The sequence below is a fragment of the Tribolium castaneum genome, chromosome 10, assembly GCF_031307605.1.
Source record: "Tribolium castaneum strain GA2 chromosome 10, icTriCast1.1, whole genome shotgun sequence".
In the NCBI taxonomy this organism is placed as follows: domain Eukaryota; kingdom Metazoa; phylum Arthropoda; class Insecta; order Coleoptera; family Tenebrionidae; genus Tribolium; species Tribolium castaneum.
Genome location: NC_087403.1, coordinates 7,391,939 through 7,417,437, shown reverse-complemented (window position 1 = coordinate 7,417,437; position 25,499 = coordinate 7,391,939). Strand labels below are relative to the sequence as shown.

Genomic DNA, 25,499 nt, shown 5'->3' with positions numbered 1-25,499 from the left:
CAATATACAGGGTGATTCTAAAATAAGCCAAAAAGTCATACCGGCGTATTCCTTGGCCAAAACCATAACGAAAAGTTCCTATGAAGCAGTGCCCGATTTTGCCCCCTTCCGGAGATACAAGCCTTTGAAAGTGGTCAGTCTATAGTTTTTTAAATTTTCAGTTGGTAATGTCTATGCCGGAGAACGACCCGCGCCGCATGGACGAAATCCGTCGTTATGCGGCGATTTACGGCCGTTTCGATTGCAAACGAAAACCAGAAAAGCCTTTAACCCTGCATGAAGTGTCAGTGAACGAAGCCGCGGCGCAAATTTGCCGATTTATTCCCGCTTTATTGACACGAAGGGACGAACTGTTCCCTCTAGCACGACAAGTCGTCAAAGATTCCGGGTGTTACTACTCCAAAACGCAGTAAGTTTTTCGAAAATTTGAATGCCGTTTTTTTAATTTTTTTTAGGTTATCGACCATGTACATGAATAAGGGCCTGGGCCAAGATAAGGATATCTTGGACGCGAGATGCAGTCCGCGAATTAGTGATATGGAGGGCCCTTTGGCCAAAAAGCCGAAAATTGAGGCGAACTCGGATGGCGATGAGCAGCGCCAGGTCAGCCAACAAAACAGACAAAAACCCACCACACACATTATTGTTAATTTAGAAGACTAATGACGTTTTAGGAACTTAATGCTTTTGCTTCGGTGCTTTTGAGCTTTATGTTTTATTATTTGCAGCATGGCTTGCTTATTTACAGCTCACAAAAGTCGAATGTTTTCGACGCAAACAACACGTGATAATCCATGTTTATATTTATAAGTTAGCTTTGATTTGTACGCTTGAAGACGTTTGTAATTAGTCTCACCTTTCTAGTCATTGTAATGATGCAAAGTGAAGCAAACAGTTTACATGTATTTGCTTCCCTTTGTGTTCTTTCGCAATAAAATGCTTTATCGATAGGAAAAAAGTGTTGGGTCTATTACTTATCTGTCTTTAAGGGTAATAACGCTTTGCTTTTCAGCTTTTAACAGTTGGGTAAGTCAGCTTTCAGTCGCTTTTCCAAACCAATGCATAGAATTAATTACTTTGCTTGTTTATTTTTTTAGCATGCAGGTCTTCTAACATGAGGTAAGGCATTTGCTTGGCACTTTCGCATAGTTTTTATCTAGCTTGGGGTTTTATTGTTTGTGTGTGATATTTTTTATTCTAGGAGACAAGCTCTGACGAAACTGTTGTTATGCGAACTTCGCTTCATTCTTTATTTCACAACCATTCCAAAAGTCATATTCAGAACAGGTATTAACAACTGCCGCAGGGCATTCCACGCTAAATTTTTCGATTTTTCAGTTTTTTTTTCATGTTTTTGGGAAAAATTTGGTTAACTAATTATAACGTTTTTCCACAGTTTAGTTATTTTATTGCTATATTTGGCCTTTTTTATTCGATTTGGCTCGTTTTGAGCGAAATTTCGCCGAAAATGAGAAGAAAAACCTCAAAATTTAGTCAAAAATGGTGTTACTTTTGGAAGATTTTACTAGAATATAGGTAAAAAATTGCCAAGCACAAACAAAGCAAGTCGAAAAATTATTCCTTTTATGCCTTGAGTGTTGTTTAGTTAAATTATTGACACTAGTTTTTTTCGAAAATTTTGCCTAAAACTGGCCTAAAAATTACCAAATTATGTTAAAATATATTTTATGTTAGCTAATTTCGCTTAAAAATTTTATCAAAAATAAGGCAACAAACAATAAAATTTGGGCAAAACGGTTATTCTTGAGCATTTTTTGGGACAAAGACTAAGTTTTCTCCAAAAATTCGCCAAAAACTGATTAGAAATTTTTTATCTTGCAAGAACTTGTCACAACAACAAAAAATTGTTGTTTTTGGATTGTTTCACTTGTTTAATTGTTTTTATTTCTGTTTTATTGGAAGTTTTGACAAAAAAATTGTCAAAAGTGTGGTTATTTTTATTTCTTTTTGCGGTTCTCAGGCAATTATTCCAGTTTTTTTTCGAAAATTTTTGCTAAAACTCGTCTAGAATATATTGATTTAGCTAATTTTGCTTGTTTTAGCAAATTTTTATTATAAATAAGCTGAAAAACAACAAAATTTTAGCTACAAACTAAGTTTTCTTGAAAACATTTTTCAATACTTAGTTGGAAAATCACCCAATATTAGATCAAATGTTTGTCATAAAATGGTCAAAAATGATGTTATTTTTATTTGTTTTTGCTCTTTTAGCTAGTTATTTCTAGTTTTTTTGAAATTTATACTTAACCTTACTTAAAAATTACCAGATTATTAAAAAATACGTTGAAATTTATATTATATTAGGTAGTTTCGCTTGATTTAGTAAAATTTCAATTAAAATAAGCCAAGGAACAAAAACATTTGGACAAAAACGTGATTCTTAAGCATTTTTGAGCTACAAACTAAGTTTTCTCGAAAAAATACGCCAATAGTTAGTTGGAAAATTATTAGTCGAAAGTCAATTCAAGAACTTGTTACAACAGAAAATACTATTTTTTCTCTTCATTTGTTTACTTGATTTTACTTCAGTTCTATTGGAAATTTCAGCAAAAAAATTGTCAAAACAGATGCAATTTTTATTTCTTTTGCGTTTTTCAGCCATCAGTTTTTTTTTTTAATTCTTGCTTAAAACATACCAGGTTACATTGAATAATTTATGTTATTTTAGATAGTGTCACTTGATTTAGCAAAATTTCAGCAAAAATAAGCCGAAAAACAATAAAATTTGGCCAAAAAGGTGATTTTTGAGCATTTTTGGGCTAAATCAAAGTTTTCTTGAAAAAAATCGTTAAAAACGAAAATTAGATCAAATTAATGTTTTTTTTATATCAGTTGTTTTGCAAAAACTTGTCGCAGCAAAAAAATTGTTGTGGTTTTGACAGTTTCACTTGTTTAATTGGTTTTATATACTTTTCATTGAAAGTTTAGGCAAAATTAAGAAAAAAATTATTAAAAATCTTATTTTTGTAGTTTTTGCACTTTTTAGCCCATTATTTCTAGTTTTTTTCGAAAATTTTTGCTAAAATTCTTTTGGAAATTATACCAAGTTATGTTGAAATTTATATTATTTTAAGTAGTTTTGCTTGATTTAGCAAAAGTTTATCAAAAATAAGCCAAAAGACAACCAACTTTGGGCAAAAATGTAATTCTTAGCATTTTTGAGCTAAAAACTAAGTTTTTTTGAAAAAAAACCCAATTTCCAATTCTTGCAATTTAATTCTTAAGCATTTATGAGCTAAATCAAAGTTTTCTTGAAAAAAATCGTCAAAAATGAAAATTTGGTCGAATTAATGTTTTTTTTATATCACTTCTTTTGCAAAAACTTGTCGCAGCAAAAAAATTGTTGTGGTTTTGACAGTTTCACTTGTTTAATTGGTTTTATATATTTTTCATTGGAAGTTTAGGCAAAAAATGATTAAAAACCTTATTTTTTGTAGTTTTTGCACTTTTTAGCCAATTATTTCTAGTTTTTTTTTCGAAAATTTTTGATAAAATTCTTTTGGAAATCATACCAAGTTATGTTGAAATTTATATTATTTTAAGTAGTTTTGCTTGATTTAGCATAAGTTTATCAAAAATAAGTCAAAAACAATCAACTTTGGGCAAAAATGTAATTCTTAGCATCACCAAATAGATCGAACTCTTTGTTTTTGGGCGAAATTTTGTCGGAACTATTTGAAATTTCATTAAAAAAGTAAAAAATCGGCGATGGTTTGGCGTGGAAAGCCCCCGTGGTAGTTTATAAGACTGATAATTTTAGGGACATTTCCATACGAAGATCGTCGTTAGCTGTGGATTTCGACGATGGCGACTCGCACTTTTCTTACAGTAATTCGAATTCACCTTCACAGGTACATGTTTTTTCTAGGGTAACAACGGTACGTTTTGTTTTTTGCCTAAAGTTGTAAATTACGTAATGATGACTTGTCGATTATTTATAGCACAGCCACGACCAGGACTCATATCCAGGAACAAATCATCAGGTTTTGTTTGACTTTTTTTTGTTTTTTTACTCGTGTTTTTTTACAGAACAAAATCGACGACTTGAACGACGCTGATGACGATTCGCGTAAACTTTCTCCCAAAGTTCAAGTAATCGCAGCTAGTGGCGATAATATTATAGCAGTAGCGAACCCAGCTTTGGCCATGTCACCAGCGATCATAGCACCTTTAGTCGATACAAGAGAAAGAAATCTAGAGAAGGAATGACTGATAAACTCCACTTCTGTGATTTCTTATTAGAAGTGTTAAATGACTGAAACAATTCTCTACTTGTTAATAAGTTAATGCTACGATATATATTTATTTACCTACTTTTTATGTCTTTTGTAATAAATATTCCGTTTTGTGTGACGTTAGAGTATATTGATTTGCTTTCACAATGTTAAGAACAAATGACTATTTTTTTAAATCCTACATCGCATGTATCTATCTTTAATATACTAGAATCTCAGTTGACCTCGACTTTTCCTACCCCAAAACCCCCCCAAAAATGCGGTTCATGCCATTCAGTTGCAGTAGAGATCGGAAATGGCAAATTGGTGTAATTTAATAAATCACTTGTCGTAAAATCGGTGCGACCTTGTTCGAAATTCAAACCAAATTGTGGACGATATATTTGAATTTTTGATAAAAATTACTGTACCTAAATAAAATAAAACGTTTTTTAATATACAAAATTATGTTACTTTTGCTTTTTTTAGCAAACGCCAACAAATCGGAAGTACAGTGCAAAAGATTTTAAAGAATCATTGAAAATGACAATGTAGTTTTGGTCTTTTTCGTCAAAAAATGATTGAATAAGATTTAAAATTGACGTTTCTTTTAGAAACTCACTTATTTTGCTAATTTTCCCAAGAATTTTCTTTCTAATAAAGTTCAAAATTTCGTTGAGTGTTGATAATAACATTATTTCGATAATTTTGCTTGGAAAAAAAAACTATTTTTTGCGAAAGTTTGCTCTAAATGCCGAGCAACCTGATAACTAAAGTCATTATTTTTTATTTTTCAACTGCCCAAGCTAAAAATTGTACTAAAAATAGTACTGAAATTTTTGAATAATGTAACTCGCGTTTTATGAGCTAAAAAGTCATTTATAGGCGAAAATTTCCAAAAAAGTCGAAAATGACTTCATTTAAGCAATAGAGCTTGGAAATGGTAAGTATTAGTATAATTTAATAAATCATTTGTCGTAAAATTGGTGTTACTTTATCCGAAATTTAAATAAACTTGTGAACGATATATTTAACTTTTTTATAAAAATTACTGAGTACTTAAATAGAATAAAATGTTTTATTCAATATTTTATTCAAAATTGTGTTACTTTCACCTTTTTTTGAGCAAAGGCCAAGAAACCAGAAGAACAGCCCAAAATATTTTAAATGAAGATTGAAAATAACAATGTAGTTTTGTTTTTTTTTTTTTCAAAAATGGTTGAATTTTATTTAACATTGATGTTTCTTTTGGATTTCTGTTTAAAAACTCACCTATTTTACGAAATTTTCAAGATTTTTTCCTAAAATGGTTGAAAAAGTTGATGAGGGCCGAAAATAACATTATTTCGGTATTTGATCGAAAAATGAAAAACAATTTTTTGACAATTTTTTTTTAAAATGCCGTAAAATTTCCTAATTAAGGTCATTATTTTTGGCTTTTTCAAATGCTCAAGCATATGTGTAAGCTAAAAATTTACTATTATCGCAAAAAGTTGTTCAAATAGATCAAAAAATTACCAATGAAAATCGAAAACGACATTATTTTCGCATTTTCGAAAATTGTGGCATGCTCTTGAGCCAAAAACACACTAATTTCGCATAAAAAATGCCAAAAAATCATATTATTTTGGCAATTTTTGAGTGAGAAATTCACGCGTTTTGCAAAATTTTGTCAAAAATTAGCAATTATATCGAAATTTTGGCCTGTTTTGAGTAATGTAGCTCGCGCTTTATGAGCGATGAACTCACTTTTTCTCGAAATTTCGGTAAAGCAGGCAAAAAAAACAGGAATTTAATAAATTATTTGTCGCAAAATCGGTGGTAGACAATGTATTTATTATTGGTAAAAATTATAATGTGAGTCCTAAATAAAATAAAATGCTTTCTTAAAACTATTTAAAATTTTTAAAACAAATCAGCAATTTTGACCTATAAAGTCACTTATAAAGCGAAAAATTTCCAATGAAAGGCGAAAATGACATTATTTAATTGCAATATAGATCGGAAATGGCAAGATGGTGTAATAATTTATTTGTCGTAGAATCGGTAGTAGACGATATATTTATTTATGGTAAAAATTATATTGTGAGCCTTATTAAAACAAAATGATTTTTAACATTATTTAAAATCATGTTACTTTTTTTAACAAACGCCAAGAAATCGGAAGGGAAGGTCAGAAAATGATAAATGAAGATCGAAAATGACACAGTGTAATCAATTTTTTGCAAAATTTTGAAATAATCTCCAATTAATGACAATATTTTTGCCTATTTCAACTGCTTAAGCCAAAAATTCACTTCTATCGCAAAATCTTGCTCAGATAGACTGAAAAATTAGCAATAAAAATCAGAAATAACATTTTCGCTTTTTCGAAAATTGTGGCAAGTTTTTGAGCCGAAAACACACTAATTTTGCATAGAAAATCCCAAAAATTACATTATTTAGGCTGTTTTTGAGAAAGAAACTCGCGTGTGTCAAAAATGACCAAATTATATCGAAATTTTTACCTGTTTTAAGTAATGCAGTTCGCGCTTTATGAGCGATGAACTCACATTTTCACGAAATTTCGGTGAAACAGGCGAATGAAAGGCGAAAATGACATTATTTAATTGCAATATGGATCAAGATCAGGAATGGCAAGGTGGTGTAATTTAATAAATTATTTGTCGTAAAATCGGTAGTGGACGATATATTTATTTTTGGTAAAAATTACACTGTGAGTCTTAACTTAAATAAAATGCTTTTTTAAGATTATTTTAAATTATGTTACTTTTGTCAGTTGTTTTGAAGGTCAGAAAATGATAAATGAAGATCAAAAATAACATAATGTAATTAATTTTTTGCGAAATTTTAAAAGAATTTTCAATTAAAGTCATTATTTTTGCTATTTCAACTGCTTAAGCACATGTGTAAGCCAAAAGATAAAAATCGGAAATGACATTTTTGCTTTTTTGAAAATTGTGGCATGTTTTTGAGCGAAAAACACACTAATTTCGCATACAAGAGGCCAAAAAAATCATTATTTTGGCTGTTTTTGCGTGACAAATTCGCATATCTTGCAAAAATTATCAAAAATTATCACATTATGTCGAAATTTTGACTTTGAGCTGTATGAGTGAAGGACTCACAGGCAAAAAAAATTTTATTGTGAGTTATAAAATCACTTATAAAGACGAAAAATTTAGAGAGCCTCGAAATGATAAGGTGGTGTAATTTATTATTATATTTAAATCATTTGTCGTAAAATCGGTGTTACTTTGTCTGAAATTCAAGTCAAATTAAAATGTTTTTTTAAGATATGCATTCATTGAGGAACCTTTTGTAAAAATGAACTAGTTTATAATAAATCGTACTTTATCCAGAAGAACATTTTTATGTAAAATTTTAAATTGCAAATTTTATTTAAAAGTATTTTCCCAGCTCTTACGTATTTTGAATAATGATGGAAAACCATTTTATTTATTTTATTTAATTCAACGTTTTTGAATAGGTACTTCACAGCAAAGCATCCAATTTATTTCAAATCAGTCTGGTCGCGAATCCAGACGATAAATTACCATTGGTTCGACCACAAAACAAGTCTCGTTTTTAATGCTATGTTATGTAAAAAAGGTTATCAAACGAATTTTTTTCATTTAACAAAGAATTCAAACCTGATTTCTGCGAACAGTCGCGACCTTCGAATAGGTAATTGGAAACTACATGTCTGAGTCATTATTTGTTCCGAAAATGGCACTATTTGCACAAGAAATGAAACAAAGGATTTTTCGAACGAAGTTTTATTCATAAATATGTTACGTACAATCACTGGCCAAGCAAAGTGAACGTTATATTAAGTAAATAAAGCACTCGGAAAAATGGAACAAGGCTGCGACTTCGACACTGACATCCTTAATACTCGTATTTTTATCACATTTTAATTCAAATTCTTTTGAATCCAATCTAAGAAAACCGTGACTCGTGTGTACACTCCCGGATATCCGGCTTCAGCGCATCTCAGTCCATACGAAACAATCCCGATTTGGTACATCCTGATGAAGTCGCCATCGGCTTGCCGGTGCATGAGGGGCCCCCCTGAGTCCCCCTGGCACGCATCTTTGCCCCCTTGGGGGAACCCCACACACATAACCCTCTTATCGATCACAGAGCGCGTGCCGTAGGCCCGGCTGCACAAGCTGTTGTCCATCACGGGCAGCATCGTCTCCTGCAAGGTGGGGCTCGAAGGGCCCCCTTAAAAAAAACAAAAAAATTTACATAGAAATTTTGTCAAAACTACGTTCAAATGCAAAATTACCTTACAAAATTTACATCAAGGTCGAAAAATGATCTCAAAGGTAATTAACTTCTCAGTTTTGTTTAAACCGACAGAGAAATTAACTATGAAAGTAGAAAATAATGTAAATCAAAAAAAAAACAAATCAAGACATAAATGAAGGTCGAAAATGACTTAATGATGTATAGTATTACCGTATTATCGTCAAAAATGATTGAATTAAACTTAAAATCGACGTTTTTTGGACTACTTAGAGTAGTTTTTATATAACTGCTCTAAAATTTCTAAGTACTAAATTAATACTTCAAAATGTTTGCCTTTTTCATATGCTTAAAGATTTTTTTTTCAATTAAAAATTATATTTTTGCTTAAATAGACCAAAATTTGAGTAACAATTACGTTACTTTTTCGCACGTTTTTGAGTCAAATATCAGTTATTTCCGAGGTTATTTTGCTATAAGGGGCAAAAAAATTCACAGATATGAACGTTGAAATGAAATTTTTCGTGTGCTTGTATCACGAGATACTCATTTATTTTGCAAAATTTCGCCAAAAATGACCAAATTAGATCGAAATTAATGTTTTTTAGCCTGTGTGAAGTAGTTTGATAAGACAAAATTGAAAAATCTTAAGTTTCTGCTAAAATCAGACCAAAAATTCAGCAAAATTTTGTCAAAAATCAGCAGAAAATTGTTTAAGTCAGGTAAAAAATGGTGTTACAAACATTTTGAAACGTAGAGAGAGAAGATACGAAACGAAAAACAAAAAAAATAAATCAAATATATCTGATTTCATTTTGACGTGTTTTGAGTAATTTTCGAATTTCGAATAATTAAGTCAATAGTCAAAAATTTTTGCTTTTGCAGATGTTTCATCACTTGTTTAATGTTAAAAACAGTTGTTTGCTTTAATTGACCAAAATCTGAGTAAAAATTACGTTACTTTAGCCTTTTTAGAACGTTTTAGTATGTTTTCAGTTATTTCCGAGGTTATTTCGTTATAAGAGACCAAAGAACACAAAAATGAACTTTAAAATGATAATATTTCGTGTGCTTTATCTCGTTTTTAAGTGAGAGACTCATTTATTTTGCAAAATTTTGACAAAAAAAACGACCAATTAGATAAAAATTAACGTCATATTGGCATGTGTGAAGTGATTTAATAAAACAAAGGCGAAAAATTTCGATTTTTTATAAAAAACGGAAAGTTTTTTCTTTTTAGCACGCTTTTCGATGAACAACTCTATATTATTGAGTTTTTTTAACCGTTTGAATCAATATGTTTATTCAAAATACGGTTACAAGTAAGAGAATAAATTTTAACGCGCCGCCACTGCATAACACACATAGGACCGGTTTATAGAAGCGTCATTAATTTAATTCGCAATTAAATGCGGGATTAACTGATCACGTGACCAAATTGAACAAATGTGATTGGTCGATTCGCGTTGTTAACTTTAAACAAAGCTTTGTATAAACCGGTTTACAGAAACATTATTAATTTAATCTGCAATTAAATGCATGATAACCAAATTGAAACAACTTCATTGGTCTATTCGCGTTTCTAACTTTTAACAACGAATTAAAATTTAATGAAGCTTTCTATAATCCGGTCCCAAGTATTTTAAAACTAAATAAAATGTTTTATAGAAAAAATCTGTTTCACGCACGAAGTATAAATTAACAAAAGTACTTACGGAAGTATAAGGAGCCCCAACCGGCCACTGTGGGGTACGTCCCCACAAAGTTTCGACTGCGAACTGGTTCGTCAATGGGGAGACAAATCGGGGAAGCGGTAGCTAACCATAATTAATCAAAAACCAAGTAAAACCAAATTTTTTACCTACTTTCACTGGGACTCCGTTCAAGAGTAAGGATTGCAATGTCGTTTGTAAAGTTAACAGGGCTGTAATTCTCGTGAATTACTGCCTTGACGAGTGGGATTGTCTCCGGGTGGGCCTTATCTTCGTCGGAGTAGAGGTCCAAGTCCCCCAAACGGGCCGTATAGCTTATAAAAAAAAGTTCATGAAAAAAATAATAAACACTCAATAAATACTTCTTCAATTTTTTTGTGGAAACAAAACAACAGTAAAGCAGTAAGTATGTTTGTACAGAGTGTCTCAGCAAGTTGGTTACTCACCTGAATACAATACATTTTTTTTGAATTTTTGGGCTAAATTATTATTGGTCGATTTTGCTTACTTTTTTATAGTATTTTTATATTCCAATGAAAACACACACAAAAAAGGAATACATAAATACTAATCCTAGGAAAGTAGGACTTGTGTCAATTTAAAAAAATAAATAAATAATAAAGAGGTTTGTCCAAGTTGAATAAGTAACTTAAACATTCTAAAGACCTTATCTCTCTAAAAACGTTAACATTTAAGTGTCTCTTACTGATTACTCAAACGATATTTAACTTTAAACCTTAAAAAAATTATTAAATACAGTTTCAGCAAAAAAAGTTATTCAACTTTTAACAAACTTTTTAAATGCGATGTGCTAATCAATTGGTACAGTCACCCAAAATGAAAATGACCGGTCCATAAACAAACGCCTACTGTGCATTTTTGAATTAGAAACTTATTTATTTTACAGGATCTGATCGACAAAATAAGTCAAAAGTGGTGGTGTTTTGATAAAACATAACAAAAATTTTGACAAAAATTGTCTGAAACGTGATGAAATTCGTTCGAAAAAGGAGTTATTTTACTTTTTTCAAGCTTAAAAAGCTGAAAAACAAACTCAAACTCAAAAAAAAACATTTTTTATTCTTCTTGATTTTTTCAAAATTTATATTTTGCTTCAACCGTATAAGCTATAGACTCACATTTTTTTCTAATAAAGGCTTTTTACAACAAAAATCCTTAATCACTTCAAAAAATGATAAACGAAATGTCGAACTTCACTCGAAACTTGGGTTTAGGTTACGCGTACAGACACGTCATTTTCATTTTGGGTGACTGTACATATTTAAGTTTGATGAACTTTTCTCTTTAAAGTGGTGACAGTAATACTTTCCTAGGATCCGTCGTTTTTGTATATTAAATTTAAAAAAGGGTGTTTTTGTCAAAAAAAAAAGAAATTATTTTAAAAACTAATCAGAATTGACCAATTGACAAGTTAGAGGGTTAGTAGTGTTAGCACCTACGGCTTTGGTAAAAAGAATGTTTACTTTTCAATTATTTAAACGTCACTAATGAACTTTTTCAACTCGATAGAACATCTTGTATGTTTGGGTTTTTATAAAAAATTATTAAATAATTAAATAAGATTCAATAATTGCAACATTGCAAATCAAAAAAAATAGTATTTTTCCAATTAGGAAAGTAGGACTTGCGTCACTTTAAAGAAAAAAAAATAAAAAAAATAATAAAAAGGTTTGTCCAAGTTGAATAAGTAACTTAAACATTCTAAAGACCTTATCTCTCTAAAAACGTTAACATTTAAGTGTCTCTTACTGATTACTCAAACGATATTTAACTTTAAACCTTAAAAAATGATTAAATACGGTTTCAGCAAAAAAAGTTATTCAACTTTTAACAAACTTTTTAATTGCGATGTGCTAATCAATTGGTACAGTCACCCAAAATGAAAATGACGCGTTCATAAACAAACGCCTACTGTGCATTTTTGAATTAGAAACTTATTTATTTTACAGGATCTGATCGACAAAATAAGTCAAAAGTGGTGGTGTTTTGACAAAACATAACAAAAATTTTTACAAAAATTGTCTAAAACGTGATGAAATTCGTTCGAAAAAGGAGTTATTTTACTTTTTTCAAGCTTAAAAAGCTGACAAACACAAACTCAAACTAAAAATCAACACTTTTTATTCTTCTTAATTTTTTCAAAATTTATATTTTGCTTCAACCGTATAAGCTATAGACTCACATTTTTTTCTAATAAAGGCTTTTTACAACAAAAATCCTTAATCACTTCAAAAGATGATAAACGAAATGTCGAACTTCACTTGAAACTTGGGTTTAGGTTACGCGTACAGACACGTCATTTTCATTTTGGGTGACTGTACATATTTAAGTTTGATGAACTTTTCTCTTTAAAGTGGTGACAGTAATACTTTCCTAGGATCCGTCGTTTTTGTATATTAAATTTAAAAAAGGGTGTTTTTGTCAATAAAAAAATGAAATTATTTTAAAAACTAATCAGAATTGACCAATTGACAAGTTAGAGGGTTAGTAGTGTTAGCACCTACGGCTTTGGTAAAAAGAATGTTTACTTTTCAATTATTTAAACGTCACTAATGAACTTTTTCAACTCGATAGGACATCTTGTATGTTTGGGTTTTTATAAAAAATTATTAAATAATTAAATAAGATTCAATAATTGCAACATTGCAAATCAAAAAAAATAGTATTTTTCCAATTAGGAAAGTAGGACTTGCGTCACTTTAAAGAAAAAAAAAAGAAAAAAAAATAATAAAGAGGTTTGTCCAAGTTGAATAAGTAACTTAAACATTCTAAAGACCTTATCTCTCTAAAAACGTTAACATTTAAGTGTCTCTTACTGATTACTCAAACGATATTTAACTTTAAACCTTAAAAAATGATTAAATACGGTTTCAGCAAAAAAAGTTATTCAACTTTTAACAAACTTTTTAATTGCGATGTGCTAATCAATTGGTACAGTCACCCAAAATGAAAATGACGCGTTCATAAACAAACGCCTACTGTGCATTTTTGAATTAGAAACTTATTTATTTTACAGGATCTGATCGACAAAATAACAAAACATAACAAAAATTTTGACAAAAATTGTCTGAAACGTGATGAAATTCGTTCGAAAAAGGAGTTATTTTACTTTTTTCAAGCTTAAAAAGCTGACAAACACAAACTCAAACTAAAAAACAACATTTTTTATTCTTCTTAATTTTTTCAAAATTTATATTTTGCTTCAACCGTATAAGCTATAGACTCACATTTTTTTCTAATAAAGGCTTTTTACAACAAAAATCCTTAATCACTTCAAAAAATGATAAACGAAATGTCGAACTTCACTCGAAACTTGGGTTTAGGTTACGCGTACAGACACGTCATTTTCATTTTGGGTGACTGTACATATTTAAGTTTGATGAACTTTTCTCTTTAAAGTGGTGACAGTAATACTTTCCTAGGATCCGTCGTTTTTGTACAGGGTGCTCAAAAACTGGCGCACCAACTCAGTGGTACGTTATTGAGAAGCAAGTGCAGATTACGGGAAAAATGTTGAAAAAATTCCTAATGTCATATTTTAAAAAACCTGAAGCTACAAACTTATTGTGTTAACTTTTTTAGTTTTCATTATTTTTTAATGTTTTTATGTTTCGCACTAAGTAATTGTTCCCTAACAAAACGATGAATAATTATTTTTAAATTTACTATCAGATCTTAGCAGTTTTTTTAGTTTAAAAAAAATAAATTCATCAAAAAATCACAGTTTGTAGATGTGGCAACGCTGGGAACTATTTCCTAGAAAACCGTTTGAAAAATAATTTATTTTTATTGTTGATCAAATTCTATTACGATCACGACTTCTAGGCAACGTTGCCACATATCACTTATTTAAAATTCGTTATTTATCAATAACTTTAATACAAAGAATTTTTTTACTATTTTTACCTTTATGTGTAAGCAATTCTCTACCACACTCCGTTGAGTTGGTGCGCCGATTTTTGAGCACCCGGTATATTAAATTTAAAAAAGGGTGTTTTTGTCAAAAAAAAAATGAAATTATTTTAAAAACTAACCAGAATTGACCAATTGACAAGTTAGAGGGTTAGTAGTGTTAGCACCTATGGCTCTGGCAAAAAGAGTGTTTACTTTTCAGTTATTTAAAGGTCACTAATGAACTTTTTAAACTCGATAGGACATCTTGTATTTTGGGTATTTATAAAAAATTATTAAATAATTAAATAAGATTCAATAATTGCAACATTGCAAATCAAAAAAAATTGTATTTTTTTCAATTTCTATGCTTACAGAGTGGGTTGGTTGTGCACGCAGTGCGCCGCCGTCAGAATATGTCTTTCTGTGATAAGTGACCCCCCACAGAGCCATTTGGGCACGTTTGGATTTTTGGAATTTCGATAACCCAGCGCAACCAGCCATGGAAATTCACCTGAAGCGAACCAAAACTTAGTGAATTGCTCATCCTAGCCTTGAACTTCGTTTATTTAAACAAATAATTATTTATGTACCTACCTAACTTGGCCGGTTGTCCGTTAACAACTCTCGTGTTCGAGTTGTTGGTAAGTCCGCAGTGGGGCCGTTTGGGCAGGGTGGTGATGGTGTTGGACTTTTCGGTCACAACGGGCGTAGGGGCGGGCGCGGGGGCGGCGGTGGTGACGAGGGGGCTGCTGGTCTTGGGCTGGGGGCAGCACACCAGCGGCACGGTGTTGACGAAGCCGCAAGTGGACGACTTGAGGTAGTTGCGGACTTGGGGGTTGTTCTGTTGGGCGACTAGGAGGTTGATGAGCTGGGTGCAGTTGTAGATGTTTATACAAACACCGTATTCCTCGTCCGGGGTTTCACAGGGCACGCCTTCAGACACTGGATTTGCGTAAAAAATGGGAAAATAATTAAAAATGTTTTTGTTACCTTGGGCTTGGGCTGGTTGTGCGAGGAGAAACGCCAGATTTAGGAGAAAAATCCGCAACATTTTTATACGAGATTTATTAACACATTAGCACGGAGGTACTGGAACTGGCCAGGAGTTGATGAGAGATGGTTATTTCAATATAATCACCGGTGACGTTTCAGCAATCATGGTCAATGCAAGAAGGACGTTTCGATTTTTTATTCAGAAAAAGCCCACTTCTGGGAATAAGCCACGATTGCCTTGTCGTGCCCGAAATGTCCAAAAATTTTGGGTCAAGTTTCTCAAAAACTTGCGTTTTTGCTAATAATTAGCGAACATCCGCCAATCTGGTAATTCCCAAAATTCATAAACACTTCTAGAAACCTGTTCTTTTGGAAAAAATGAGTTTTTTATTGTTGTACATTGTTTTATTTATAGGCTCATTAAAAAAAGATTCATTTTGACACACGGCAATTAATGAGAATTGTTTACCGTGAAACTATTACAAGAGTAATATTAAAAAATAAAAGTGTTTTTATTTAAAATTTATTCGAAGTTATGTCGAGTGTGATTTGTTAAAAATTGCTGATGAGTCGTAGTTGCATCACTAATTATTACTAACACAAGTATGTTATTTGAATTTTAAACACTACTGACAGTTTGTCCATAATTTGCAACTATTTTTAATAGAGTAAAGAAAATTACTGTGCCAGGAATCATCACTGGAATTTTTATTGACTTTCCGAGAGACTGAGCTGGTGTTAGGATCTGTTTTAGTGATTTCATACATGTTCTACTTTCTTAAGTAGGTTTACAGTCTGGTAAAAACCGTGTCTCAAAAACTTATAATCACACAGAAACCAGTGTTTGCTACCTAATATTTATTCTTTTCTCTATGCATTTTACCATTTCTAGCAAATTCATAAAGCAATATTGAATGGCTGAAAAAAAAATCAACTATATTTAGACGATTTAGACGATTAATGACATTCTGAACCAAGAGATGCTTGAACAAAATTGTGTAAAAAATTGTCACAAAAATGACCCACCAAAAAGTTTATTCCTTGTTTGGTTTATATTTAATTGTAATCAAATTCCGATTGCGATTAATTTGACCTTTCCAAAATAAGTAAATGGCGACTTAATTAATTCTTGTGTTCAGTTAAATTTTTTTTTGCTATTTACTTTGTAATTTTATTACGATTTGCTGCAAAATGTGAGCTACACAATGAATAAAGTTTTTTGGGGGGGTTTTTTGTACATAATAACAACATCGTTTTTGTTTTAAATGTAATTAGAAACATTTTTTTCCACGACTCAATATTAATTAATTTCCCAAGAAATATTTTGATTGAAATAAATTAGTAGATATTTTGTGCATTGTATTTAGAATTAAAAAAAAATATAGGCTTGAGATATTATAAATTTTTGTAACTGTTCTCAATTCTTAAATATAAAACAAAAATTAAATTGAAAGTAGGATACTTTTAAAACAAATCTTTTGGAATGCGTAGCTAGTTGGAAGGAGATTTATGACCGGCTTAAGCCGCACCCTAGGGGTAGGTAACCACAAGATAATTATTTTATTGCATTCGGCCAAAACAGTCTGCACCGCTCAGTGAATTAATTCACTTAATTTTTTATTATTTACGTATTTATAAAAAATGGAGAAGTAAAATTTAATGTTGGTACATCGAATACGAATCTTCTTTTATTTTATTATACAGCTTGAAGTTTTTTAGTTTTGTGGTATAATACTATCATCATTCATCACAAGAGAGTAAAAAAAAAATAAAAAATATTTGACAGAACTTTTCTAAAACTCGCTACCTGGCATAACGTTCGAGGGAAATTTTAGAAAAGTCACCGTTTATGAAGCAGGTGCGAAATGAACTTGGGAAATTATTCTCGCAAAGAGTTTAGAAAATATTTTTTTAAAACGACTAAAGAAATTTTATTATGTGTTTTATACACGTGCTAAGACGATGACGATGATAATTTGACGACATAAAAATGACCACATTTGATGTTTAATATTGTTATTTAAATCGCTAAAAAATTAAAACTATTCACTTCATTACTTATCCTTGTATATTTTTTTAATGAAAATAGTGCACATATTTATTAATCAATATCTGGGTCACAATTATGTCGATTTTTGTAAATAATATCGGGAAATTCCAATTTCCAAATTTCAAAAACGTGCTTCAAACAAAAAATTATTTTTTAGTTTATAATTTATTTCTACTCTCGTGTGGTATTCGATGGATTATTCGTCTAAACTGAGGATTTTTATTTATTATTTAATTCTTGTTGTTTCTATTTTTTTTAAATAATTTAATAAAATATTGAAGACTTGAATTAAATATTTAGCAATGTTGTAGTGAAGAGCAGTTTGTCTACAGCTTTAAAATTCATTCCCATTTTAACCAAACTCCTAATTTGGGACCATGATTACTTTGAATTTTTTTGAGAAATGTCAAATTTAAAACATGTTCCATTTCATTTTATCCTATTATTTATTATCCTATTGAAATCAAGAAATGTCATTAAAAAAATAATACACTTACTGTAAAAACTACAGGTAATTTGTTGAATAATACTCTTTGTTTAGTTTAGCTTAGTTAGGTTTCGAAAAAAAAAGTATTTTTGATTCATAAATATGTATACTTGAACGTTTCTGAATTTTCTTTAAAAACGTGGTTAATCGAAATGATAAAAATTATTATACCATCGGTTTATTTTTAAAATTGTTTACGTTTTTTGTCAAAAAAAACAATAGACAAAATTTGTCATTTTGTACCAAAGTTGGTCTTTTTTTGGTCATCTGGCGAGTTTTTGGCTCAAAAAATGATTTTTCCGGTTTCAAATAGTCATTTTGTCGCTAGAATTAACGTTATGTTTAATAAAATATAATTCAGCAAATTAGAGTTTATTTGAAGATTATTTTGGTGGTAAATTTTCAAATGTGCTGCCAACCTGATGCACATAAAATAACAAAACGAACGTCAAGTGAAAAATAAAGCCGAATTGGGGCTAAAAGTACGAAGTGTTGTCGCGTGATTTTCGCAAAAATGGCCCAAAATTCCGAAATCGTTCCATTTTAATGACCTTTCCTTAGAACCATTCGACCAGTGGGCAATGCTGTAGTAAAGTGAAAAAGTGAGGTTAGGGCCATGGCAAGTCAAAATAATCTCGATTTAGACCTCGATTTAAACTCCGACGATGAATTAAATCACCTGAAAACATCCAAACGACAAATCACACATGACGAGTTTTTACGAAATCGGGAAATTATGGCGAATTTCCCGAACCGTTACTACCAAACACAAGAAGGTAATTTCGGTGTTTTCCTTCCAGACCATTGAAAAACCTCCTTTTAGACATAATTCTCAAGCGCCGGATCGGCTCAGGGGTCGCTTTTGTTAGTTTAGTGGCGGAAAATTTACTGAGCCACCCGTTCCAAGTCCTTCGTCGCCAGTGTCAAGTCCACCACAGTTCGCAACGATACCATTTGTTACCATTTACGTTAATACCGACGGTTTATCGGCTGCACCAGCACCAGGGCTTGACCACTCTTTGGAAGGGCCTGGGGTCCGTTTTGCTCGTCCGGGGGATTTCCTTAGGGGTGGAGGACTTAATTTCGAAAGTAACACCCTGGCCTAAGTGAGTGGTTTTGTAACTCTTGATTTATTTAATTTGGCGAGGTTTTAGGGAAATCCGGTGGCATAGTAGCTTGAAACAGTTTTTCCAACACACGTTACTCAAATGGTAATTAAATTAATCAATGGACTCTCACCCAAAAATAATTGTTTTAGCGTCAGTTTAGCGATTGTGACGCCGTTCTACTCCGCATCTTTCGTTGAAACGGTCCAGAGCGAAATCGCAAGTGAGAAACCGGGAATTTTGGACGTTTTTAAAGAAGGTTTCATGCGATTATTGAACTGGAATGGGGGCGTCAAGGGCCGCATGTTGCCGATTTGGGTGCTAATTGTCCCCACTATAACGCTAGGACTGTCAAAGTATTTATTTAACATGTTGGTAAAAGGGGCGTCAGTGCGTCTTTTACATTCACGGTTTAAAAACAAACATGAGGCTAACGGGGCTTTGCCTAAAGACATCTCCCATTCTGTTGTTTTGCAAGACCTTGATATCACAGCTTCACTGGTTGCCAACATTGCAAGCGATGTTGCTTTCTATCCGTGTGAAACAATAATCCATCGTTTGTATCTCCAGGTAATTGGAAGAAAAAAGAAAACCTTCCATAACTTGTTTATTATTAGAGATATTGATTTTTTCTTTTTTAAAAATTTAACAGCGTTTCTGCTGCATATTTTAAAACTATTGCGGTATATATTACAGGTTGTGCCCATATAAAAAAACACTAAAGTTGTGTTTCTATATTTTTTGCCTTTTTGGATGTAGCTTTTCGTAGTAACATTTTTAAGCTAAACTGTTAATGGCCGATTTTGGATAGTTTTTGAAATAATTGTTTTTTTTTGACAAAAACATGCTTTTTTAAATTTATTACATAAAAACTAAAAATTCTAGAAAAGTTGGAATTTCACTTTTTTTAATGAAGAAAGTTTAAATTTAAAGGGCATAAGTTTTTAGCTTATTGCAGTCAAGAAGATAAAAAAAGGAAGAAGTTTGTTGAAAGTTAAAAGGAAACACCCTATTTTTGATTTCAGCAAAAAAGCGTAACTACAAAAAAATATTTTTTAACGAAAATTGTGCGAATGAAAAAGCTAGGTATTTGCATAATAAATTAACGAAGAAGTATTTTACAAGAATAACCAATGTTTATAAATACTTATCAGTGATAAGTATGGATACAGCTGAATTTTTTTTTTATTAAAATCTGTTCTTTTTAGTTAAGTGTTATTTGAACAACTAGTATTAACTTTTCTTTATTTTTTTTTGTTAAAGTTCGGGTAACAATGTGCTAACGTTAGTAAAAACATTTCGAAAACTGAGAAAATTTTATAGTTCGGTAATTTTTTAAAATAACGTATGCATGTATTACATTACAGAACTCAAAAATGCTCTTTTTAAAAACATTTAATTAATTATTTTATTCATTTAGAAGAGTTATAAACATCTGGGGTGATAGAATTTAAATAGTTGTTTTAAGCATATACCAAATTTTAATTAGTTTGGATGAATAGTTTTTATAATACTTTGCATGAGAGTAATGTTAAAATATCTAATAATAATAAGAATACTTAATCAAATAGACATTTTTAATTGTATTTTTAGGGCAAATTTTTCCAAAAAATTAAACGATTGTCCGTCCGGTAATGTTTTTAAATTTTTTCAAGAGTTGTTTTTTTTAATTATACCATTTGGTCTGTTTCTGAAAGGGTTTTTGAAAGTAGTCATTTTTTTTAATTTTTAAGTTAAAAATTTTAATTCGTTCGTTCTTTATCGAATCCACTTCTTTATAACATACTTTTTTCAAACTTTTCATTAATAAGGCTTGATTTCTGTTAATTTGTACTGCTTGAGCTGAAAGTTATTTTACTTTTTATAGTATAGAGTTTGATGCCCTCAGTTCAGAAAAAATATTGAAAAATTCCATCACTTCACGTTTTCGAATTTTTTTATTAATAATACCTATCTAAATATTTATACAATTTTTGTATCTCGACTGAAAGCATATATTTATTTCATTTAACTTTTTCAAGTGATTCAACTTTTAACGAACTTCTTTTTTTTTAGATTCCTAATCGCAATCGCTAAACAGTTGGTGCAGATTTATTTATTTAAGTTTGAGCTTTTCTCTTTAAAGTGGTGAAATTTTTATTTATCTAGGATTCTTAGTTTTTGTGTAATATTTTTTTAAAAAGTGTGTTTTCATCAAAAAAATAAAATTATTTCAAAAACTAAGCAAGATTATCAATACAAGAATTATTTTGTTTTCTTTCATTAATTTATTTCCATCATTTGAAGTCTTAAGAAAAGAGGTATCAGTTTTTGAAATAAAAATATGTTATTCGTTTACTACTAGTCTACATGAAGATAAACTGACCCTAATAGTACAAAAGAAGCAGTCTCTAACATTTTTGATGCTGCAAAAATTGTCAAATACTGATACTTTATAATGATTAATGAATATTTCAAAAACTTCGTTCTAATTTTTTTCGACTTCAGTATCATACTTAGGGTTAATTATTCTATTGATACACATTGGTTTAATCTATTGTTAAAAAACGTTGTAAACTAAAGTAATAAACAAGTTATGGGCATTTTTCGGATCATTGGAAAAACTTCAATGATTGATTGATTTTCTAGGGGACACGAACTATAGTGGATAACTTGGATAGTGGCCGTTCAGTGTTGCCAATCTTAACAAATTTCGCTGGTGCAATGGACTGCTACGAAACGTGTGTGGCGAGTGAAGGCACGTTGGGGCTCTACAAGGGTTTTGGGGCGCTTATTATGCAATATGCGGTCCATATTGCTCTTATACAATTTTCAAGATTTTTATTAACAGAACTTGGAAGTTTGCTCCACAAACCTAAAAAACAGCCTCCGTTACCAACTGATATTTCCCCGGCTGCGTTATCAAACTTATCAGCTACACACAGGTCCTATCTACTCCCGTAACTAGTCATGAATGTAGGACTAATTGACAATGTGTTCTTGGAGATGACAAATAAGTTCGATGTTGATTGGCGCTATTTTAACATCATTGGATTTATACATAAAAGTGTTGTGTTATCTTAGGGACACAAAGTGTATTTTTTGTTAATCAAATTTTAAGTCACGTTGAACTGTTACTTTTGCGTTTACAATAAACTAAAATCAACAAATGGTGTTCATTCATTATTATTTTTATTCCGAAACTGGTACTAAATTTATTTAATTACGGGAAAATTACTATTTTTTACGGTAGGTCTTTTAATAAACAGAATCATAAAAATCATTTATTTTCAAATATCTAAGAAATTAAATAAAAAATCGTATATAACAATGCAAAGCCTCAAAAAATAGCAGAATGTAACCTGTAGTATATAAAAATGATAGTTATGATCATTTTTGTATTTTTTTATTTTTTTAAATAATTTAAAAACTAAAAATGACATCAAATTTTCTTTCAGTTAATTGTTCAGCATAAAAATGTAGAACTTTGCCATAATTTAACCGACCTCGTATCTCTTTATTACTGAGATCTCCATGGTGGAGCTCGAAAAACGGACACCATGTATACAATAATTTATCTAATGATATAACGCCATTATTCTCACACTTTATTTCACTAATTTCGAAGAAATAGACTATAGAAAAGCAAAAATGATTTTTTAGTTCAAGAATAATTAAACCTATTTATCAGATAAACTATATGGACGAGATTGAACAAAATGGCGTTCTATTAATAACTTAATAATTTAGGCTTCAGCATTTTACTCTACATGTGACTGAATCTGATTAGCGCGTTTCTGTCAATGACTTATTCTGTTCGTGTTCTTGTCTTGACAAACTCCCCATTTTCATTGAACAAAAGGCTAGTTATCTTTACTCGCAAGTATTTTGCACGTTTTTCAGTCAGAACAGATGATTTTCCGGTATTTCCCCAATGATAAGAGAAAAATAGGGTCGTTTCCATATTATTAATCGGTTGTATTGTTGATTGCATAACTAAAACGTATGTTGTTTTGAAAAACTCTCCATTTTCAGTGCACAAAAGTCTAGTTATCTTTACTCGCAAGTATTTTGCACGTTTTTTAGTCAGAACAGATGATTTTTTGGTATTTCCCCAATGATAAGAGAAAAATAGGGTCGTTTTCATATTATTAATCGGTTGTATTGTTGGTTGCATCATTAAAACATATGTTGTTTTGACAAACTTTCCATTTTCATTGCACAAAAGACTAGTTATCTTTACTCGCAAGTATTTTGCACGTTTTTCAGTCAGAACAGATGATTTTCCGGTATTTCCCCAATGATAAGAGAAAAATTGTGTCGTTTCCATATTATTAATCGGTTTGTATTGTTGGTTGCATAACCAAAATGTATGTTGTTGGTGCTAACTTTTTATACAGAAGTTGGATCGTTTTAAAATTAAGTACCATAAGACTAACAAGTACATTAATTAGTTATAACTTAACAGAAAAACTGCTTCCTGCAATTGTTGGAAATAGCTTGGTCAAATTCGCCCCAACAGCGTCCGTAATGGCAGCTGACCCGTAATTTTTTGAGGTTATGTTTACTTTTTCCCAACCAAAATTTCAGATCCAAACTAAAGGAGTTAAATTTGCTATTTGAACGTCTCCAGGAGGCCAAGGCACAAGCTGATTTGTTAAAAAATGAAATGATTGATATTAAAAAAGAGCTGGTCAAAGCTGAAAGTCTCTTCCCAAAATCGTTTCAGTTGAAGTAATAGTGAATGAAGTGTTTGGTTTGAAGTAATGCAGTTTTTTAGTTGTAAAACCACGGACCAGTGTGATAGTAAAAATATTAATAGCCCCCCTGCTAAAAAGACAAGGTACGACTTCTCGCGCCATGGCGATTATGTCACAGTTTACACGGATGGGGCTTGCGAAAACAACGGGCGCGAGGGGGCGAAGGCCGGGATTGGGGTTTGGTTTGGCGACAATCACCCCCTGAATGTGTCCAAGCCGGTCACAGGGAAGGCCACCAACAACGCGGCGGAAATACAAGCCTGCATTTGTGCCGTTCAGATAGCACGTGATAATGGTAATTTTGGGGCCACATTTGCACGTAATACTATTTTGTTTCAGGGATTAAAAAGCTACAAATTATCACTGACTCACAATTTACGATTAATGCAATGACCAAGTGGATTAAAACTTGGAAGAAGAATAATTGGAAGTTATCAAGTAGTAAAAATCCTGTGAAAAATAAGACTGATTTTCAAGAGTTGGACAAATTGTGCGAAGGGCTTGACGTACAATGGGTACAAGTTAATTTTTTGAGTAATTTTCATGTTCATTTTTTGGTTTCAGCAACATGTTGCGGGGCACAGTGGGATCAAGGGAAATGAATGTGCAGACATGTTGGCCAGAGAAGGGGCGAAATTGTACGTTGAATAATTAAATAAACTATTTTTTAACGAAAGTGTTTTAATCATTGTCCTTGAGTTAAATTTTCCACACTATCTTTGACTTTTAAACCTTCGAAAAAATAACACCGTTACTGACCCCTGAATTTAATCGGGTGAATGTGAAATAGAAGTTATCTGAGCTGAACCCACACAAGGGCTCAATTTAGTTGACCAAACGGTGTTACAACTTTTGTGCAATACTCTTACCAGAATTGGTGCCATTTGCAAAACAGAAAGCACTTGTCTCAAAATGAAAAAATAACACTTTCAAAATTACTTCATATTAAGGAATCCAAAAAATATTTTTTTATTAATAAAATGTTTATTAATTTTTAACAGCGGTGCATTGTATTGAGAATTAAAAAAAGTACTTAATATGTAATTTAAACATATAGGCTTAAGACTTTTTGGATTTTTGTTAACTGGTTCCCATTTCTTAGATATAAAACAAAAATTAAATTGAAAGTAGGCAACTTTTAATACATCTCTCTCCGAATGAACCCCCAAGATAATAATTTAATTGCATTTGAATTGGACCAAATCGCAATTTAAGCAATTTCTCAAATATTGGTACAAAATTACAGCATATTACTTCCAAATTATTTTTTTTAGTAAAATAATTAGGTACTTATGAACTTGCATACGATTTTTTCTGTAGACTCTGTTATCAACGATCTTTATGAGGTCTTGAAATACGAGTAAATGAACATTCTTGATATTTTTAACAATAAAATTATTACTATATTAAAAAAATATAAAAAAATCGGATCGTAAAGTTTTGGTTGTACCCACCTTCGTTCTTCACAGGTTTTGTGATAGAACTGCTCAGCTCCTTCACCACGACAAAGTGTCAACTTACCGAGGAAGTGTTTTTTTACTTTTGTTATTAAAATTAAAATTAATTAATTAATCGAAATTATATTAATCCTATGTCTTTCTAAATCATTAGAAATTGAAATTGAAATTGAATTATAAATAAATAATGTTTTAAGGAAAAACATTTAAGCATGGTTTGTTCTAATGTGATAATGATATAAGAAACAATATTTTCTGCAACGACTTTTAATACTAATGAATTTTTTACAGAAAGGACATGTTACTGTAGTGCTAAATAACCAATCCTCATTAGTAAACTTTAAAGATAAAAATTTAAGCATTATAAGTGTTTATCCTTTAATTAAAATTAATTATTTAATTTAAAAATTAATTGATATTAAGTAGCTGTACATATTATTATTTCTTATGTCAGTAAAAAAATATTTCTTACTGATTTAGACACACACTATACAATTAATAAAATTTCGATTAACTAAATTAACAACATAAAGATTCAGGGCTTCTCAACA

General features: G+C 30.9%; 4 protein-coding genes across 7 annotated transcripts in view; 3 read left to right on the top strand and 1 right to left on the bottom strand.

Annotated features, from left to right (window-relative positions):
* Nucleotides 1-4,479, top strand: part of LOC659435 (NGFI-A-binding protein homolog) — a 41,311-nt gene extending 36,832 nt beyond the window's left edge. For 2 of the 3 annotated variants that reach the window (XM_015979966.2, XM_015979958.2), the window contains exons 4-9: nucleotides 162-409; nucleotides 456-603; nucleotides 1,202-1,287; nucleotides 3,782-3,899; nucleotides 3,963-4,004; nucleotides 4,051-4,479. In XM_015979966.2, the coding sequence (XP_015835452.1) occupies nucleotides 162-409; nucleotides 456-603; nucleotides 1,202-1,287; nucleotides 3,782-3,899; nucleotides 3,963-4,004; nucleotides 4,051-4,230 (822 nt within the window). In that variant the 3' untranslated portion in view covers nucleotides 4,231-4,479. The remainder of the gene's footprint in view (nucleotides 1-161; nucleotides 410-455; nucleotides 604-1,201; nucleotides 1,288-3,781; nucleotides 3,900-3,962; nucleotides 4,005-4,050) is intronic. The other variant, XM_008202491.3, reaches the window with a different exon arrangement.
* Nucleotides 4,480-7,998: 3,519 nt separating this feature from the next.
* LOC659360 (serine protease P55) lies at nucleotides 7,999-15,266 on the bottom strand. Its single transcript, XM_965673.5, has 6 exons — nucleotides 15,107-15,266; nucleotides 14,711-15,058; nucleotides 14,489-14,627; nucleotides 10,355-10,515; nucleotides 10,205-10,306; nucleotides 7,999-8,465 (listed from the first exon to the last, which is right to left on the bottom strand). Exons 1-6 carry the CDS (start codon nucleotides 15,165-15,167, stop codon nucleotides 8,152-8,154), a joined length of 1,125 nt encoding a protein of 374 aa, XP_970766.2. The 5' UTR covers nucleotides 15,168-15,266; the 3' UTR covers nucleotides 7,999-8,151.
* A 2,826-nt stretch (nucleotides 15,267-18,092) lies between these two features.
* Nucleotides 18,093-21,901, top strand: LOC659293 (mitochondrial outer membrane protein SLC25A46). Its single transcript, XM_965612.5, has 5 exons — nucleotides 18,093-18,422; nucleotides 18,470-18,752; nucleotides 18,801-18,857; nucleotides 18,905-19,322; nucleotides 21,381-21,901. The coding sequence occupies exons 1-5, from the start codon at nucleotides 18,263-18,265 to the stop codon at nucleotides 21,693-21,695; spliced, it is 1,233 nt and encodes a 410-aa protein (XP_970705.2). The 5' UTR covers nucleotides 18,093-18,262; the 3' UTR covers nucleotides 21,696-21,901.
* A 1,024-nt stretch (nucleotides 21,902-22,925) lies between these two features.
* On the top strand, nucleotides 22,926-24,167 carry rnh1 (ribonuclease H1). Of its 2 annotated transcripts, XM_064359418.1 has the most exons (6): nucleotides 22,929-23,072; nucleotides 23,132-23,275; nucleotides 23,322-23,465; nucleotides 23,512-23,786; nucleotides 23,831-24,006; nucleotides 24,056-24,167. In XM_064359418.1, the coding sequence occupies exons 1-6, from the start codon at nucleotides 23,032-23,034 to the stop codon at nucleotides 24,140-24,142; spliced, it is 867 nt and encodes a 288-aa protein (XP_064215488.1). In that variant the 5' UTR covers nucleotides 22,929-23,031; the 3' UTR covers nucleotides 24,143-24,167. The 2 variants fall into 2 exon arrangements, with proteins under 2 accessions (XP_064215489.1, XP_064215488.1); XM_064359419.1 differs by lacking the exon at nucleotides 23,132-23,275 and having other exon boundaries at nucleotides 22,926-23,072.
* The last annotated feature ends 1,332 nt before the right edge of the window (nucleotides 24,168-25,499 follow it).